Source organism: Tarenaya hassleriana, unplaced genomic scaffold (assembly GCF_000463585.1).
Source record: "Tarenaya hassleriana unplaced genomic scaffold, ASM46358v1 Cleome11, whole genome shotgun sequence".
In the NCBI taxonomy this organism is placed as follows: Eukaryota; Viridiplantae; Streptophyta; class Magnoliopsida; order Brassicales; family Cleomaceae; genus Tarenaya; species Tarenaya hassleriana.
In genome coordinates this window covers 2,808,977-2,823,543 of record NW_010961290.1, presented here as the reverse complement: position 1 = coordinate 2,823,543, position 14,567 = coordinate 2,808,977, and the positions used below count along the sequence as shown (strand labels likewise).

Here is a 14,567-nt window from a genome sequence, read left to right as displayed (position 1 = left end):
CCCCCCCCCCCCCCCGTGTAAACTGTTCTGGACTGAGATTTTGTTAAGATCATCTGAAACAATCGAGGACTCAGCGCAATAGCTGCTCTGTTAATCAGTTGATTGGTAAAGTTTCTTCATTGGTCAATCGATCCTGATTTCAGTGGGAGAGCGAGTGTACATGACGATGCTATTTGGTTCATAAATTTGACATTTTGATGAAATGGACCGGAGAAGTATCTGTGTATGAATTCTTCTGGATCATGGTTGTAGAAATGCTGCTGCTTTTTTTTTTTTAATAAAAAAAAATGCATGTTTATGTTCCTTGTAGACGTGATTTATGCCATTCTCGACGTTTTTCCCTATGGTTTGTGTACTGATTACTTGAAGCTCGATCTAACAAGTTGGTTTCTTTCTACCCATTTCCATGCTTCCTTGAATCTATGGCACAGGTGATGAAATGACTCGTGTTATCTGGAAGTCTATCAAGGATAAGGTAATGAATGATCTGCATGCAATTAGTTCGATATTCCTTGTATATTTCCCTTTTGTTTTTTTTGTGTATCCATAACTGTGTTTGCTTAAATATTTTCAGCTTATCTTCCCCTTCGTGGAGTTGGACATTAAATACTTTGACCTGGGCCTTCCTCACCGCGATGCCACCAATGACAAGGTCACCGTTGAAAGTGCTGAAGCCACTCTGAAGTATGCGTTTCAATTCAACTTTCTGAAGTTTTCCTTCGGATATAATCATTCATGCAACTGTCTGTTTCTACTGTCTTTTTAGCGTCATCGTTCTGTCTTTCCTCTCTCTGTTACATTTTGTTCCGTGTTAACTTCTGTAATGCAAGTATCTGAGGCTTCATGCATTTGTTGTTGTGTTGATGAAATTGAATCTTATCGAGAATATTCAGCTTTCTTAGGAGGAAGAGATCAGTTTCTCTATATACTTGTGCTGAATCTGTGTTGTTTCTCTAGTCGTATTCTATTAATTCAGTTGTTGTAATTTGGTTCAGGTACAACGTGGCAATCAAGTGTGCTACTATCACTCCAGGTTTGTGCATATATATGTATATTTGCAACTGATCTTTTGGAAATTCCTTTGCAATGTCATTGTTGTGTTGATTCCATGTGTATTAAAAAACTTTCTTCTGCCAACAGACGAAGCTCGGGTGAAGGAATTTGGCCTGAAGCAGATGTGGAAAAGTCCAAACGGGACCATTAGGAACATACTTAATGGTAAGAAATCCGCACTTGTAATTTTGAGAGACAATCTGATACCCTACTCTGTCACCTTATACCGGTCTTGCCTTTGTTAACAGGAACTGTATTTAGAGAACCGATCATCTGCAAAAATGTTCCCCGGCTCGTCCCAGGTATTTAACAATGAGGCTAGTAGTGTTAAAAATTTATTACTGAAATTCTAAGTTTTCTTTTCTCTTTCCAGGATGGACGAAGCCCATTTGCATTGGAAGGCATGCTTTTGGTGATCAATATCGTGCTACTGACGCTGTGATCAAGGGACCTGGCAAACTGACTTTGGTTTTTGGTATGCTTACTATCTATGATTATTTATCTGTTTTGGGGGCTGGCATTGCTTACTTTGTAATCGTGTTCATTTCTATTCTTGAGTAATTGATGGGTCAGCAAGAAAAGTTGTAATTGATTTTCAGAGGGGAAAGATGGGAAGACAGAAATGGAGGTCTTCAATTTTACTGGTGAAGGGGGTGTTTCTTTGGCCATGTACAACACCGATGAGGTATTGTCTTTCTTATTTGGTATTCCAAATAATGTCAAATTACTTGTTATTGGCCTCCAAGTAATGTGATATTATCTTGCAAATGCAGTCCATCCGTGCTTTTGCAGAAGCATCTATGAACACTGCATATGTGAAGAAGTGGCCACTTTATCTCAGCACAAAGAACACCATTCTTAAGAAATACGATGGGAGGTATGTTCTTGATTCATCTCTATTGCACTCAGTGTCGAATAGTCTTGGTTATGGTTTATGAGTCGGTTTCCCAACTTGTTGACCTTTCATGTCTATGGCTTCTTTTCCTTCTCTACTATGAAGATTCAAGGACATCTTCCAAGAAGTCTATGAAGCCAAGTGGAGATCAAAGTTTGAGGCTGCTGGAATATGGTAGAGTTGCAGCGTTACTTTTTCAGCCTGAGTATCACCGTGCTTCATTATTAACTGATGACTCGAATGGTTAAACTCGCTAGGTATGAACACCGTCTCATTGATGACATGGTGGCTTACGCTCTTAAGAGCGAGGGAGGCTATGTATGGGCATGCAAGAACTATGATGGTGATGTCCAGAGTGATTTCTTGGCTCAAGGTTTGTATTACTTACTCTACATAGAACTTCTTTCATAAGCATTTGCCTTATGCAGGGTTGGTTGGGTTTCACATTGTTTTTTTTTTTCCGTGGATTAGCTAATTGTTTCTGCTATGTCCTGTTTGTGTAGGGTTCGGATCACTTGGACTGATGACATCTGTGCTGGTAATTCTTACATTTCCAACGTTAATGGCTATCTTATGTTTTATGTTTCCTGGAGTGTTTCTTAGTGACTCGATCATGCTTGCAGTATTATTTGACATTTTGAGACACCCCAAGTCTTATACCTTAGTGGCTCTTCTGAGAGAAGTTGGTTATGAATTTGGATTAGGTTTGTCCGGATGGAAGGACGATAGAAGCTGAAGCAGCACATGGTACAGTTACCCGTCACTACAGGGTTCACCAGAAAGGAGGCGAGACCAGCACTAACAGCATTGCTTCCATCTTTGCTTGGACCCGAGGGCTTGCACACAGGTAAAAACCCGAAAGAGGAAAGAAAGATCTCTCCTTTATCTGTTGTGTAGGAGATTGATTGATTATGAGCGAAATCGTACTATTTGTGTTGACAGGGCCAAGCTAGATGGGAACACCAGACTCTTGGATTTCACCGAGAAACTCGAGGCTGCTTGCGTTGGTGCAGTTGAATCTGGGAAGATGACCAAAGATCTCGCCCTCATCACTCACGGTTCAAAGTGAGTTCAATGACCGATCTTCTCGTGTTTTCGGATAAATTACCCATTACATGTCTCTGATGTAATGCGGAAGGGCAAAAGACTCCGTCTTTTGGGGTTTTATGAGTGGCTGAGAGCGTGTGTGGTTTTGCAGGCTGACGAGGGAGCAGTACCTGAGCACTGAAGAGTTCATTGAAGCTGTGGCCGATGAGCTCAAAGCAAGACTCTTGCCCTCTAAATTTTAAAACTCAGGCTTCAGAGACTTTCTTTCTTTCTTTCCAAAAACGGTAAAATTTCTCTCGTTCGATGATTCCATGGCGAATCCATGCCTGATCAGTTTTATGTACCTCTCACATGCCCAAACGTGGGGCCCATTTGCTGGAGACATTTTCTGATTTTGGGTCGTAATGGACTTTTTTAGCTTTTCATTTTATTGGGCCTCACTTGAGCCCAAATATAAAGATAATGCATTGTTATGGGTTTTTTCTTTTTTTTTTCTTTTATTTTAAAAAAATTGCCGTACCAATGGTTTGGCAATCAAAATCTGAAAATTAGGTTTTTCTGAAAAAAATTTTTAACCACATTGAGTGATAGTATTAGAAGTAATTGTTTTTTTACCCTTTTGATAAGGTTTATCTATGACATGTATATATATATATATATGTACATAACCAAAGAGAGTGAGAGAGAGCTTATAACCACGCACCGTTAAGGAGAACATGTTTCGGATCCAACAGCAACGAAGTAAAAGCAGTGTTAACTCAAAATAACCATTCTGAGTTGAAGAACAGATTCATAACAATGGCGTTGTAGATTTCACAACTTACAGACAGTATCTGCATCTCCAGCCTTTTTATTCTTAATACAGACGACAAATAAGTAGCACCGACACGAAATCCATAAACCCAAGCATTCGTTTTCCACGACGAACGAGTGCACAAGACCTTCCCTCGTCCTTTATCCCGTCCCCCGGTTCTCAGCCCTATGTATCTGCCAAAAAGTTCATGCCATAAACAACGTTAGGACATATGCAATCGTGCAGTCATTTGCTCAGCTCAGGAACTCGCAGCCATTACTCCTCGTGTTCGTATATTAGGATGAAGATCGTATAGATTCAGATTCGTGTAGACGTATGTTAGGAGAAAGAACGATGAAGGTGAAGGAACTAACCATGCGGGGAATGGGAATTAGCAGAGGAGAATCCAGACGAAACCATGGGAATAGATATGGATAGCTGAGTAGTTGTTGTATACTGGTTTGATCTATCGTCTTCAAGGCCGGACCAGGAGGCTCTGGCCTTGGGCCATTCGTCGAGGAAGGGTCGGAGAGATTGACCGTCATGTTTCGTGGCTTCTCCCGATGCAAAGTCGATGTTGAAGAAGGACGAGCTCTGGTCATAACTGTTCTGAAGGCTCCCTTGCATTACTGGCCACGTGTTACCGTTTTCTAACAAGCTCGTCTGAACGTTCTTGTTGCTTCCAGAAGCGGCCGAGAAGAAACTGTGCTCAACCGACTCTGGCTTCAGCCCTTGCATTTGCATATACCTGGGGGCATTTGCACAGAACTATTATAATCGCCGGAAGAATGAACAAACAATTCTATATCCAACCGAAGGAAACCCAGAAAAGACTACATTTTCGGTTTCTCAATGACACTATTATTTCAACAATGAAAAGAGCATACGATTCCATCGAGTATAATATAGTCAATGAAAACTGACAGATCAAAGTATGGAAGAACAATACCCATAATCCTTGCTCGGAATCCCAAACGGAATCGAATCCACGTTGTAGGTTGACTGATCGCAGTTCACAGAAGCAGTTGCGGGTTGAATATTGCCAAAGCGATGCAACGGAATATTCTGGTAGTTTCCAGAATGGCCACCACCCGGGACAACCGTGAACAATGATGTCGCGGTGGAAGATGAAGAAGACGAGTGCATACTTGTTGTGGTATTAGTAGGTTGTAGTGATGATTCCACAGGCTTTCTTGAACGGTTGCGGCCACGATGCATGTGGCGCTCGCAATACTTGGAGTCGGGGTGTGCCTCTTTGGAGCACCTCCATTTCTTCCCATCTGTCCTCCGGCATCTCCCCGGCTCTGGATCTATCTTCTTCCCATATAGGGAACACGAGCTAACTGCACAACACAAGACATACGATCATAAGCGAGGAGGAGTAACACCAAAATGGCAGATTCAACAATCATAGAGGGAAAGTACGTCATGGGTCGGCCAAAAGAAACAGATTTCTAAAGAACATGATCATATATGAAAGAAAAGAAGAGTTAAATCATGGAGAAACGAGAAAGAAGTCAGAGAGAGAAAGAGAGAGATGAGCTCACAAGAAGGGTGGGTGAAGAACCGATGAGAAATATTCTCAAAGCTCTTTTGGATAGGGAGAACCAGATCAGGAGGAACAGGAAGACCTGCAATGATGTACTTGAAGATCAAGGCTTGGTGCTCAAGTTCTTGCCACTGTGACACTGTAAATAGCGATGATGACCTCATCACCCCTCCTCTCCAGTGGCTAAAAGCCATAAAAAAAATAGAATAGATATAAACCTACAATTTCAGGAACCAATTATACATGAAACTACGGGTTTTTTTTCTCAAAAACATAATATTAGATTCTAAATAGGAATCCACGCATCAATCACTACATCAAGATAAGGTTCAAGATCAAACAATCCCATGATTTCTAGGGGCATCTAGCCTACAAGAATCTAATCACAATTTCCAGTTCGCATGTCTATGATCGAAAGAGCAAAGACAAGTTGTGATCAAGCTCCTTCACCAATACAAATCCGCTTTTTAAACCTCGAAATCAGGTTTGTAACCTCTCGATCGCTTCTCCTTCAACCAAAACAAATGTTAAAGGTTTCCAATAGCAAATATTGATTCCAAAAATCAAGATTTACAAGTTTAACTCTTTAAAGATTAATCAACTCTAATTCACTTAACTCGAAGGTAAACCGATTTGAAAACCTTTTTCACCTAGTTCTTGCCAAAACACTAAGGTTCATGAAAAAACCCAACTCCATAATAGAGCTCCTAGGATCAGATGGACCAAAATCATGTCTTCAAGCGACTTCGCCGGCGACCTCACCGACAAGAACCATTGATAGTTGCCGCCGCCAAAAACGAGGTTTATCCAGCTAAATGAAATCTAAAACCTAACAGAAATCAAGTTTTTATTTCCCGACAGTCGCCGCCGCCAAATCGGTCGGTTATCTTCTTTCAGGAGATTCAACTTACGCGGAAAAACGTACTCTGGTTACGGCAATACCAAGAGGTTTTCCAGTTAAATTTCGTCTGGAAGAAAAGACCGAACGGAAAGACCCACGTCGGTGAGTCACGTCGGAGAAGGAAGAAGAGACAGAGGAGGAAGACGAAGAAGAAGCTTACCGGACGACGACTTCCGAGGGCGGCGGCAGAAAGTTTCCGGCGGCGGTGGGACGACGACGAGTTAGCGAGAGAGGCGGCTCGAAACCTACCACCACTACTCACACGCACCAACGGCCCTGCTGTCATCTCTTTTCCCTTTTAAACAAATATTTTCTTTATTACAATTTCAGTCTTTTAATACTTACAGATGTTTGTTTCGGTCCCAAAACTTGTAGTTTAATCAATATGACCCTAAATTTAAGCTGAAAATTTTAATTTCACCATAAGAGCCGTCAATTGAAATAATTCACATAATGCCGACTTGCAAATTGAAAGGTTATGTGTTCTACGAAATTAAGGCACTGAAATGAAATTCTCTTAGGAATGTATCATTTTTTTTTTCATGATTTAGTTTCCAAAGATATGGTTATGTAAAATGATCCTTTTCATGTTACTAATGATGTTGAAACTTTCATAAATTAAGATACTTGGAAGTTTGAGAATGAAAGAAGACAGTTATTTTCGGTTTAGATTGGCCATTATTCGGATTTCGGTTTGATTCGATTACTTCAATTTTAAAAAATTTATAACTAATTGATTTTTATATTGAATTCGGTTTGCTTTGGGACACCATACACCTTTTAGTTTTTTTTTATGAGAGTAAGTAGATCGTAAGACCAAGCCATTGAAAACAACTATAATTACAAAAGAACCAATGTATATCCAAAACAGTGTTGGGTTCAATGTTTTGTCGGGAACGAAGAAAGAGACTTGCCAATGGACGGACAGAAGAACTGAGTCGAGGGGGAAAAGGAGTGATTGAAGAATCGGTCGTTTCCTACTCACACTTTATAGAGCCGTAGATGTGGCGGACGAATACGAGAGACGCGCGGAATCCGATAGTCCCGAGCATTAGGAAGAAACCGTAGCAGATGCAAGCCATGTATCCGAAGAAGAATGACGTTTGCATGAAGCCTGACATGTCGGACCGAGCGTGATAGTAGTACAAGCAGTATACGTATATGAACAATCCCGTCGATCCCCCGCACAGAAACGACCTACGGAGCGAAAAATTCAAACAGATCGATCGGAAAACAGTATATACAACAACAAAACCACTAATAGAGTAACCGTAGGTTAACTGATTAAAAAAGAAGAAGATAAGGCATACCTCCACCACCATTCATGGTCTTCGGCTGCGAGTTGGAAGTATGTCAAAGCGATCGTGATAAAAGCGGTGACAATGACGAGAATGATGAAAACTATGAAGAGAATGCTGTAGATGGTGTAGATTCTGTGACCCCAAACGCTAGCGAATATGTAGTATAGCTCGATGTAGATCGCGCTGAACGGCAAGAAACCGGCCATGGCCATCTGGGGAATCGTCCTCCGGTACCAATGCAACGGTGGGATCTCCCTCGGGTATTTCGTGGTCCGGCATGGAGCCTGAAACTCGGCTTTACTGTTCTTCCCGGCAATACCTCCCAATATTAGCAATGGTGATGTTACGAGTGCCCATATAAGGAAAATCACCACGATCGTTCCGAATGGCAAAGCGGCAGTGGCTTTGTAAGCAATCGCGACAGTATTGAGGAAGCAGAAAGTGAGGAAGAGAGGTCCACAGAAGAGGCCTCCGGTCAACAACAGATTCCTAACCTGTTATTACAAAACATTGTCATCTTCCTTGATCATTCTACTTAAATGAATAACAATGTGACATAAGAGGAAGCTCAACTGAAAATATTCCTTGGCATCAAAACCTTGGAAACATACGATATAAACAAGAATGATATATCAAAAAGCAAGGTCAAATGAGGCGAAATATGCCAAATGATTGGTAAGTTAAAACGGTCGTGGTATGATTTTTCAACCGGCTACTGTCAATTAATTACACTGCATAATTGCAATCCTCAGTCACTTCTATCAAGTGCATAAAAACTATACCAGAAGAACTGCCAAATATATTTCAAGAAGCAACGTCAACATAAAGATCAAGGGCCGGACAGACAAGCAGGGATATCTAGTAACAAAAGAAAATAATCACGGAAGAAAATCCCATAATACCATCTATACATACCCAGTTAGACCCTTCTAGCTGGCAATAGAATGAAGCAGCAGTATATCCAGAGATCCCGGAAGTGAGTGCATATATGACAACCAGTGCAGTAAACAATGCTCCTCGGTTGTAGGGATAAAAGACACCGACCAAAGCAAGCATAAAGATGAAAACCGCTCTGCATATAATACACTTTGTAAGGTGACAACAAATAGAGAATAACAAGCATGTGCAGATACACCGGCTCAGTGCAGAAACTTACAGGGTAAACAGCTGTGTGCCAGAACCGATGGCTGCAGCCAGCAATGATTTGTGTTTTGGGAACCTAAACACATCTCCGTGAATTAACTTCCATCCAGTCTCCTCTTGGTCATCAGCTGTCTCTTCATCATGGGTGTATCTGTTAATCAAGTACGGTAAATAAACATAGATGGATAAAAGCATTTCAAATCTAGTTGTGCTATGTGCACTATAGCTAAATTCTCACTTGACGAAATCATTCTTCAAGACTCGCATGAGAATTGTTGCAAGGAAACCAGTCAAGAGGAGAACAGTAATGCATGAGTTAATGATTGAGAACCAATGTATCTCCAAGTGATGAGGCATTGAGGAAGCCAGAGAATACTTCTCCATCCTCTTCTCAAATGGAATCTCTGTTTCTTTCCATCTGACAGTGTACATGAAGTCCACGTCAATTTCCTTGTCCTCAGTCACATCCACAAGGGAATTCTGGTCTGTCCGGACAATGATTTCGATAACCCGATCCTTATTGTAGAAAATTTCAAACTGCAGATGATTGAAGAGATAGTATCTGTACTCAGATGGATTAGTTTTCCGTTCCCTGTCGACTTTTCCCAAGAACCCCCAGATGGGCAAGTCATCATAATACATTTGAAAGTAGTAGTCTTTCGATATCGCCTCTCGAAATTGAGAAACCTCTTCCCTATTCAACCTCTTTTTGCAAGCAACTTCAGAGTCCTTGTCACCCAAAAACTCCAGTTTGTAGGGAGCACTGACCAATCGATCTCCATTAAGGACTTCTCCAAGAGCTTCCTTCTTTTCCTTAACAGGAGCTATAATAGATGTGCATTGCTAAGCAAAGTTGGTAAATTACCTACAAAGGAAAAGAATCAGGCGAACACACATACCTGATGAACAGAAAGGGAGGTCAAAGTAACGATATGTTTCGCTGCAACGCACAACAAACGGCTGGGTGAGAAACATTATAGGGAAGCATATTATGTCATTGGCCACCAAAATATACTGCAATTAACTGAATTTTGAGTCATAGGTTCCTGGAATCTGTTTAAGCATCCGATGATGGATTCAATGCAGTTTTCGTAAATGTGTAAATTCACTAAACACCCCACTAGATTAATCCAATCGCTTGAGCTAATTCAGACTGTTCACGTAATAACCGAAAAGACAGAGAAACCTAGAATTATGCAAGCGCAATTCAGAGTGCAAACCCACGAATCGTAGCTTACTAATGCCACAGTCCAGAAATTGGAAAAAATACAGCCCGAACTATGAACAGAGTGACGTCCATGAGTGAGAGGAAGAAAATCCAGTGAAATGCACATGAAATTGGAAATCACTGAGAAATCGAAGCTCATATCTGGAGAAGGTCGGTGAAATTCAAACACCTTGGGTTGTGAAACGGCCCAACTTTGTTGGCGTAAAGCGGAACATCGTCCCCGGCCCTGTAACGGTGGTCAGACCCGTCGGATCTCACCGTAGAAGCACCGCAGAGGAAGAGCAGCACGAGAACCGCCGTCGCCACCGGGCGCGACGCCGACGACGCCATTGATGACGATCACCGGCTGAGACCCAGAGAGAGAGAGAGAGAGAGAGAGAGAGAGAACTAAAAAAATAGTGAATAGGAGGAGATGATGGGTGGTTCGGATCTTGGGATTAGTGAGTAAATAGCATTCTTCTTGTAAGGTTTACATTTTGATGCTTTGGATTTAAGCAAAAATTAAAATTTCCGACCCGGCCGGCCCGACCCGGTTGGTTACGGGTCCTTTCGTATGCCTAACGGTTCATAATCAATCATGGTTTGAGGAGCATAATGGAAAATTGGATTTCGGAGGATCATTTACATTACAAAGCAACATTCTAAAATTTAGCATTACAAATTTTGGGGAATGGATTTGTTTCATTTTTATCCAAATAAATATCAAATTAAATTCATTTAAATTCGACTAGTCCAACAACAACTGTAATTTCTGAAAACAATTGAAAAATAACATTTTTACAAGATGTGTTCCTTTCTTTCTTGTTTTCATGGACTTTTTTTACATCTATCTCTCAAAACATTTGTGATGATGGAAAATACAATGTACAAGATTTAGATTACAAAAGAGTCTGTAGTCGTTTGATACGAGAATATCAAGAACAATTGTTACCTGTTGTGATGTTCAAAATCATGTTAACACATATTTTATGGTGGTGAATGATGGACGTTTGAGGTGGTCGGATCACAAAATAATTGTTAGACATTCAAAATAACCAGATCGATTGTCGTAGGATGTATGATTTAATTGCGGTTAGAAATACTCTCTTTGGATCGTGGAAGGTATAGTTAGGACGAATCTTCGTTGAATTTTCTAATTATCAAAAAAAAAAAAACTTTGAAACTAGGAAGCCTAATAAGCAGAATATTTATTTATAATAATATAAATAACTGCTAGATCCTAAGAATCAGAAACGGTTTTCTCTGTTTGTAAAAGGCGCCTTATTTTGGTTGAGGGAAAAAAAAACACAACGTTTCGTGTGTTTCCCTTTCGAACAAAACCAAAGAGTCTCGTCTCTTTATGAAAAAAAAAGCTCTGCAACTACTCTCTGTCTGAAACAGAGATAGAGATTCCTCTCACGCAAAGACAAAGGTGGTCTCTTTTTTATTTTTTATTTATTTTTACTGTATAGATAATTGGTATATACATATGTAAATATATAATACTCTTTTCAACCTCTGATATTCTTTTATCTTATTTTCGAATTTTTTCTGGGTTTTTTTATTTGTTCAAATCACTTTTGAATGTGTTTTCTTTTTCATGTTTCAATGTTTTTGTAAAGATGGTTCCTTTTCCTTTTTTTTTTCTTCTGGGTTTTCTATAAACACTACTCTAATCTCACAAGATTATAAAATCAAGGAAATCGCAGATTTTTCCATTTTTTTTAATTATAGAACGTCACGTAAACCCTAACATAAACAAAGTTCTTAAAAGGGTTTATTCTTTCTATTTTATTCAAAAGATGGATTAGTTAATAATCCATCCTTAAACTGCAATCCTTTAATTGCATTAATTAATGCATAATAATATAAGATCTCCACATGATAACACTTCCTTTTTTACGTACGGAGGTTTTCAGGGTTTCTTCAACTTGCGTCCCAAGCTTTAATATATATATATATATAGGCTGCTCGAAGAGTTTGATCAAAGCTGTTCATCTCTCTTTGTGCCGCTTCAGGTGATTACACATTTTTCTCCAGAAGGAAAAAACAAGCAGAGAAAATCCGAGAGACATATCAAAATGGTTCGGATGAGCAGATGCGGTCTTCTGTTTCTGATGATTATACTTTCGGATTCCACCACATGCCATTGCTGGGGCTGGTTCTCATCTTCTTCTGCAGAAACCGGAACTCACCATGAAAACCCAGATTCTTCTTGCCCTAAAACTCACCGCTCCAATTCCGAATTCTCCATGGAAGTGTTCAGCGATCGGAAAGCGGTCCAAGCCCTTGAAAACGCCCAAACTAAGCTCGTGGGGCCAAACAGTTGCTGGCAGAATGCTTACGGGTATCTCTTCTCTGGTTGCAAGGAGATTGTGGCCACCGAAGAGAAGAGGAAGCGATTTGCTTGGCATCTGAGCGATTGCTTCCTTCGGGACTCGGGAAGGCGAGCTTTCCCGACCTGCAGTGATAAATCCACAATGGTGAATTGCATCCAGAAACTAGATGACCATGAACATAAGATCTATCTCGAGTTCTTGCTCGAAACCAACACTATCTGCTACCAATTACAGTAAGAACCTCAACCCTTTTTTTTTTTTAACTTCTTTTCAGTCTTTCTGCATTGATATAATCAATGGTTTCTGTATTTCTGGAGAAGATGTTAATGTATTCACTTGCCTCGGTTTCTTGACGTGGCAGGAGCTATGCGTTCAAAAACGACATAGAGAGGTTGGTGAATGAACTGAGAAGATCGGCAGAAGATACAGAGGATAAACTGGATATCCTAGAGAAGAAATCTGATCTTCTGATGGAGAGATCGAGTGTGATCCATGAATCTTTAGGTTCGATAGATCTCCGAGTTCAAGGTGTGGCACAGATGACAAACACCCTCGAAACTCATATGAGTGGACTGTCTCAGCACGCAAATGAAATATATCGAGAAGCAAAGAACATTGCAGAATCACAATGGGTGCTAAGGGAAGGACAAGAGAAGATGAGTGAGACCTTGAAGGATGGGATGGACATGCTCAGTGATGCATACGATAATCTCGGGGAAGGAATCGATAAATTGAAGAACGAAACGCATGAGATTGAGGGGGAGATTACCAAACTCGGGAGTTCGATATCTTCCAAGATGAATGATCTGCAGAGGAAAACAGATGATATCGGGACTATGGCCGGCAGTTCTCTGGATAAGCAACAGATGCTTCTAGATGGGCAATCGGTGGCTCTCGAGGGTCTTCAGTTTCTGACCCGGTTTCAGTCCGAGGCACTGCAAGAGAGCAGGTAACATAGGAAGATTCTTGATCAAAACCAAGCATTCTTCAAAAGGGTTTTACCGAAATTTGTCACCAAATTTTGTAGGAATACCTTGGAAAGACTAGCAGAATATAGCCAGAAACAGCAGGAGGAGCTTGTCAAGAGGCAAGAACAGCTTCAGCAGGTTCATGATCACCTGTTTGAAAGCTCCAAATCGATTTTGGCAGCACAGGTCAGACATTCAAGACTTAGCAAATTCTGAAAGCTAGCATGATAACATTGTTAAACGGCTAAACTGATAATAAAACCATTTCACAGGAAGCGTTTGAGGCGAAACAAGCAAGCATGTTCATAGCTCTGGATAAGTTATTCGCGTTGCACAATGCAATGCTTGTTGAATCACGGTTGATTAAGGCTTTCTTCATCTACTTCATGTCAATCTTCGTCATCTACATGTTTACCAGTACCAAACAAACTTACACTATAAGGCCAAGGCTTTACATCGGTAAGTACCATTTCTTTTTTGGGTTTTCTCATGCCATATTCATAATAAATAAACTCAATGACAAAGTTCAAACCTTACCTGATGCAGGCTTGTGCATCACCCTGGTGTTAGAAGTGATGACTCTCCGTCTCATGAACGACACAGAACGGCAGGCATGGATGACGAATCTTGTCAGATCCCTCTTTGCCGTTCTTGCTTCAACCCAGCTTCTTTATGCAGTTTTCACATACAGGTATGACCGAAAATCTACAAGTATCATAGAACAAATTTAGCAGTCTTTATCTCAGAAACTGAAGACAAATCTTGGACAAAAATGCAGGGACTATGAAGTATTAAACCACCAGATTTTGTTAAGGCTAGTAGAAAAGGTTAACGATATTCAGAGCAACACAGATTCTACATGGAGCGACAGTGAGGTGGATTGGTCATCCTGGATTGATGAGGACTTGTCTGATGATGAGGACAACCTTAAAGATCCTGATTACAGAATTCCAGAAGAGATAAAGAACAATTTGCTTACCTCTTCAGAAACGAGAAGATCGTATAGCCTCCGTCACCGATAGCCGGCAAATGATTTTTGTAGAATCATCAAATTTGGCATCTGCTCATTGCCCAGTGAAGTGTTATGATAATGAGGATGTTGTAGAACAAACAAAATGCAATGGCTCTTGAATGTGCTTACATTACTGTACAGATGAATCTATAGTATTGTTTCCTTGGATCAAACCCAATCCTTTCCTCCGGAACCTTCCTGAACGGATCAAGCATCTCATACCACCCGGCAATCAACGAATTCCAAGAAACGATTTTTCTCTGAGGCATTCCATCGAACACTTTCAAAGCGTCTTCCGTAGAACCACACTCCATGCACAACTACAAAACCGCATCGTTCGCCACCTGATCAGCCTTCTT

At 40.6% G+C, this 14,567-nt stretch overlaps 5 protein-coding genes across 8 annotated transcripts in view; 3 read left to right on the top strand and 2 right to left on the bottom strand.

The window, feature by feature from the left end:
* LOC104805654 (cytosolic isocitrate dehydrogenase [NADP]-like) overlaps window positions 1-3,481 on the top strand; it is a 3,971-nt gene extending 490 nt beyond the window's left edge. Inside the window, exons 2-15 of the mRNA XM_010530293.1 lie at window positions 432-475; window positions 575-684; window positions 996-1,033; window positions 1,141-1,218; window positions 1,302-1,355; window positions 1,427-1,528; window positions 1,653-1,738; window positions 1,827-1,930; window positions 2,054-2,122; window positions 2,206-2,321; window positions 2,452-2,486; window positions 2,653-2,795; window positions 2,891-3,013; window positions 3,147-3,481. Coding sequence (XP_010528595.1) covers window positions 432-475; window positions 575-684; window positions 996-1,033; window positions 1,141-1,218; window positions 1,302-1,355; window positions 1,427-1,528; window positions 1,653-1,738; window positions 1,827-1,930; window positions 2,054-2,122; window positions 2,206-2,321; window positions 2,452-2,486; window positions 2,653-2,795; window positions 2,891-3,013; window positions 3,147-3,237 — 1,193 coding nt within the window. The 3' untranslated portion in view covers window positions 3,238-3,481. The remainder of the gene's footprint in view (window positions 1-431; window positions 476-574; window positions 685-995; window positions 1,034-1,140; window positions 1,219-1,301; window positions 1,356-1,426; window positions 1,529-1,652; window positions 1,739-1,826; window positions 1,931-2,053; window positions 2,123-2,205; window positions 2,322-2,451; window positions 2,487-2,652; window positions 2,796-2,890; window positions 3,014-3,146) is intronic.
* Window positions 3,482-3,678: 197 nt separating this feature from the next.
* On the bottom strand, window positions 3,679-6,500 carry LOC104805653 (growth-regulating factor 3-like). 4 transcript variants are annotated; one of them, XM_010530292.2, is made up of 6 exons: window positions 6,399-6,496; window positions 6,249-6,305; window positions 5,336-5,520; window positions 4,738-5,131; window positions 4,163-4,536; window positions 3,679-3,982 (listed from the first exon to the last, which is right to left on the bottom strand). In XM_010530292.2, the coding sequence occupies exons 3-6, from the start codon at window positions 5,499-5,501 to the stop codon at window positions 3,975-3,977; spliced, it is 942 nt and encodes a 313-aa protein (XP_010528594.1). In that variant the 5' UTR covers window positions 5,502-5,520; window positions 6,249-6,305; window positions 6,399-6,496; the 3' UTR covers window positions 3,679-3,974. The 4 variants fall into 4 exon arrangements, with proteins under 4 accessions (XP_010528594.1, XP_010528591.1, XP_010528592.1 ...); XM_010530289.2 differs by lacking the exon at window positions 6,249-6,305 and having other exon boundaries at window positions 5,336-5,555; window positions 6,399-6,500; XM_010530290.2 differs by lacking the exon at window positions 6,249-6,305 and having other exon boundaries at window positions 3,735-3,982; window positions 6,399-6,500.
* A 542-nt stretch (window positions 6,501-7,042) lies between these two features.
* Window positions 7,043-10,332, bottom strand: LOC104805652 (transmembrane 9 superfamily member 4). Its single transcript, XM_010530288.1, has 7 exons — window positions 10,080-10,332; window positions 9,582-9,622; window positions 8,921-9,506; window positions 8,696-8,833; window positions 8,455-8,611; window positions 7,549-8,033; window positions 7,043-7,435 (listed from the first exon to the last, which is right to left on the bottom strand). The coding sequence occupies exons 1-7, from the start codon at window positions 10,238-10,240 to the stop codon at window positions 7,216-7,218; spliced, it is 1,788 nt and encodes a 595-aa protein (XP_010528590.1). The 5' UTR covers window positions 10,241-10,332; the 3' UTR covers window positions 7,043-7,215.
* A 1,430-nt stretch (window positions 10,333-11,762) lies between these two features.
* On the top strand, window positions 11,763-13,547 carry LOC109115998 (protein GAMETE EXPRESSED 1-like). The gene is made up of 3 exons (XM_019201595.1): window positions 11,763-12,461; window positions 12,590-13,177; window positions 13,256-13,547. The coding sequence occupies exons 1-3, from the start codon at window positions 11,971-11,973 to the stop codon at window positions 13,410-13,412; spliced, it is 1,236 nt and encodes a 411-aa protein (XP_019057140.1). The 5' UTR covers window positions 11,763-11,970; the 3' UTR covers window positions 13,413-13,547.
* LOC104805982 (protein GAMETE EXPRESSED 1-like) lies at window positions 13,475-14,218 on the top strand. Its single transcript, XM_019201512.1, has 3 exons — window positions 13,475-13,655; window positions 13,743-13,887; window positions 13,975-14,218. The coding sequence occupies exons 1-3, from the start codon at window positions 13,496-13,498 to the stop codon at window positions 14,216-14,218; spliced, it is 549 nt and encodes a 182-aa protein (XP_019057057.1). The 5' UTR covers window positions 13,475-13,495.
* The last annotated feature ends 349 nt before the right edge of the window (window positions 14,219-14,567 follow it).

Bases quoted from the DNA above. Each gene is read 5' to 3' on its own strand.
- LOC104805982 (XM_019201512.1), top strand. From the start codon at position 13,496: ATGTTCATAGCTCTGGATAAGTTATTCGCGTTGCACAATGCAATGCTT. The intron at 13,656-13,742 runs GTAAGTACCATT...TACCTGATGCAG, and splicing joins AAGGCCAAGGCTTTACATCG to GCTTGTGCATCACCCTGGTG. The intron at 13,888-13,974 runs GTATGACCGAAA...ACAAAAATGCAG, and splicing joins TATGCAGTTTTCACATACAG to GGACTATGAAGTATTAAACC.
- LOC109115998 (XM_019201595.1), top strand. From the start codon at position 11,971: ATGGTTCGGATGAGCAGATGCGGTCTTCTGTTTCTGATGATTATACTT. The intron at 12,462-12,589 runs GTAAGAACCTCA...TTGACGTGGCAG, and splicing joins ACTATCTGCTACCAATTACA to GAGCTATGCGTTCAAAAACG. The intron at 13,178-13,255 runs GTAACATAGGAA...CAAATTTTGTAG, and splicing joins GAGGCACTGCAAGAGAGCAG to GAATACCTTGGAAAGACTAG.
- LOC104805652 (XM_010530288.1), bottom strand. From the start codon at position 10,240: ATGGCGTCGTCGGCGTCGCGCCCGGTGGCGACGGCGGTTCTCGTGCTG. The intron at 9,507-9,581 runs GTATGTGTGTTC...CATCTATTATAG, and splicing joins CCTCCCTTTCTGTTCATCAG to CTCCTGTTAAGGAAAAGAAG. The intron at 7,436-7,548 runs GTATGCCTTATC...TTCGCTCCGTAG, and splicing joins GACCATGAATGGTGGTGGAG to GTCGTTTCTGTGCGGGGGAT.
- LOC104805653 (XM_010530289.2), bottom strand. From the start codon at position 5,531: ATGGCTTTTAGCCACTGGAGAGGAGGGGTGATGAGGTCATCATCGCTA. The intron at 5,132-5,335 runs GTGAGCTCATCT...TGTGTTGTGCAG, and splicing joins GTTCTTCACCCACCCTTCTT to TTAGCTCGTGTTCCCTATAT. The intron at 4,537-4,737 runs GTATTGTTCTTC...AAATGCCCCCAG, and splicing joins ATTCCGAGCAAGGATTATGG to GTATATGCAAATGCAAGGGC.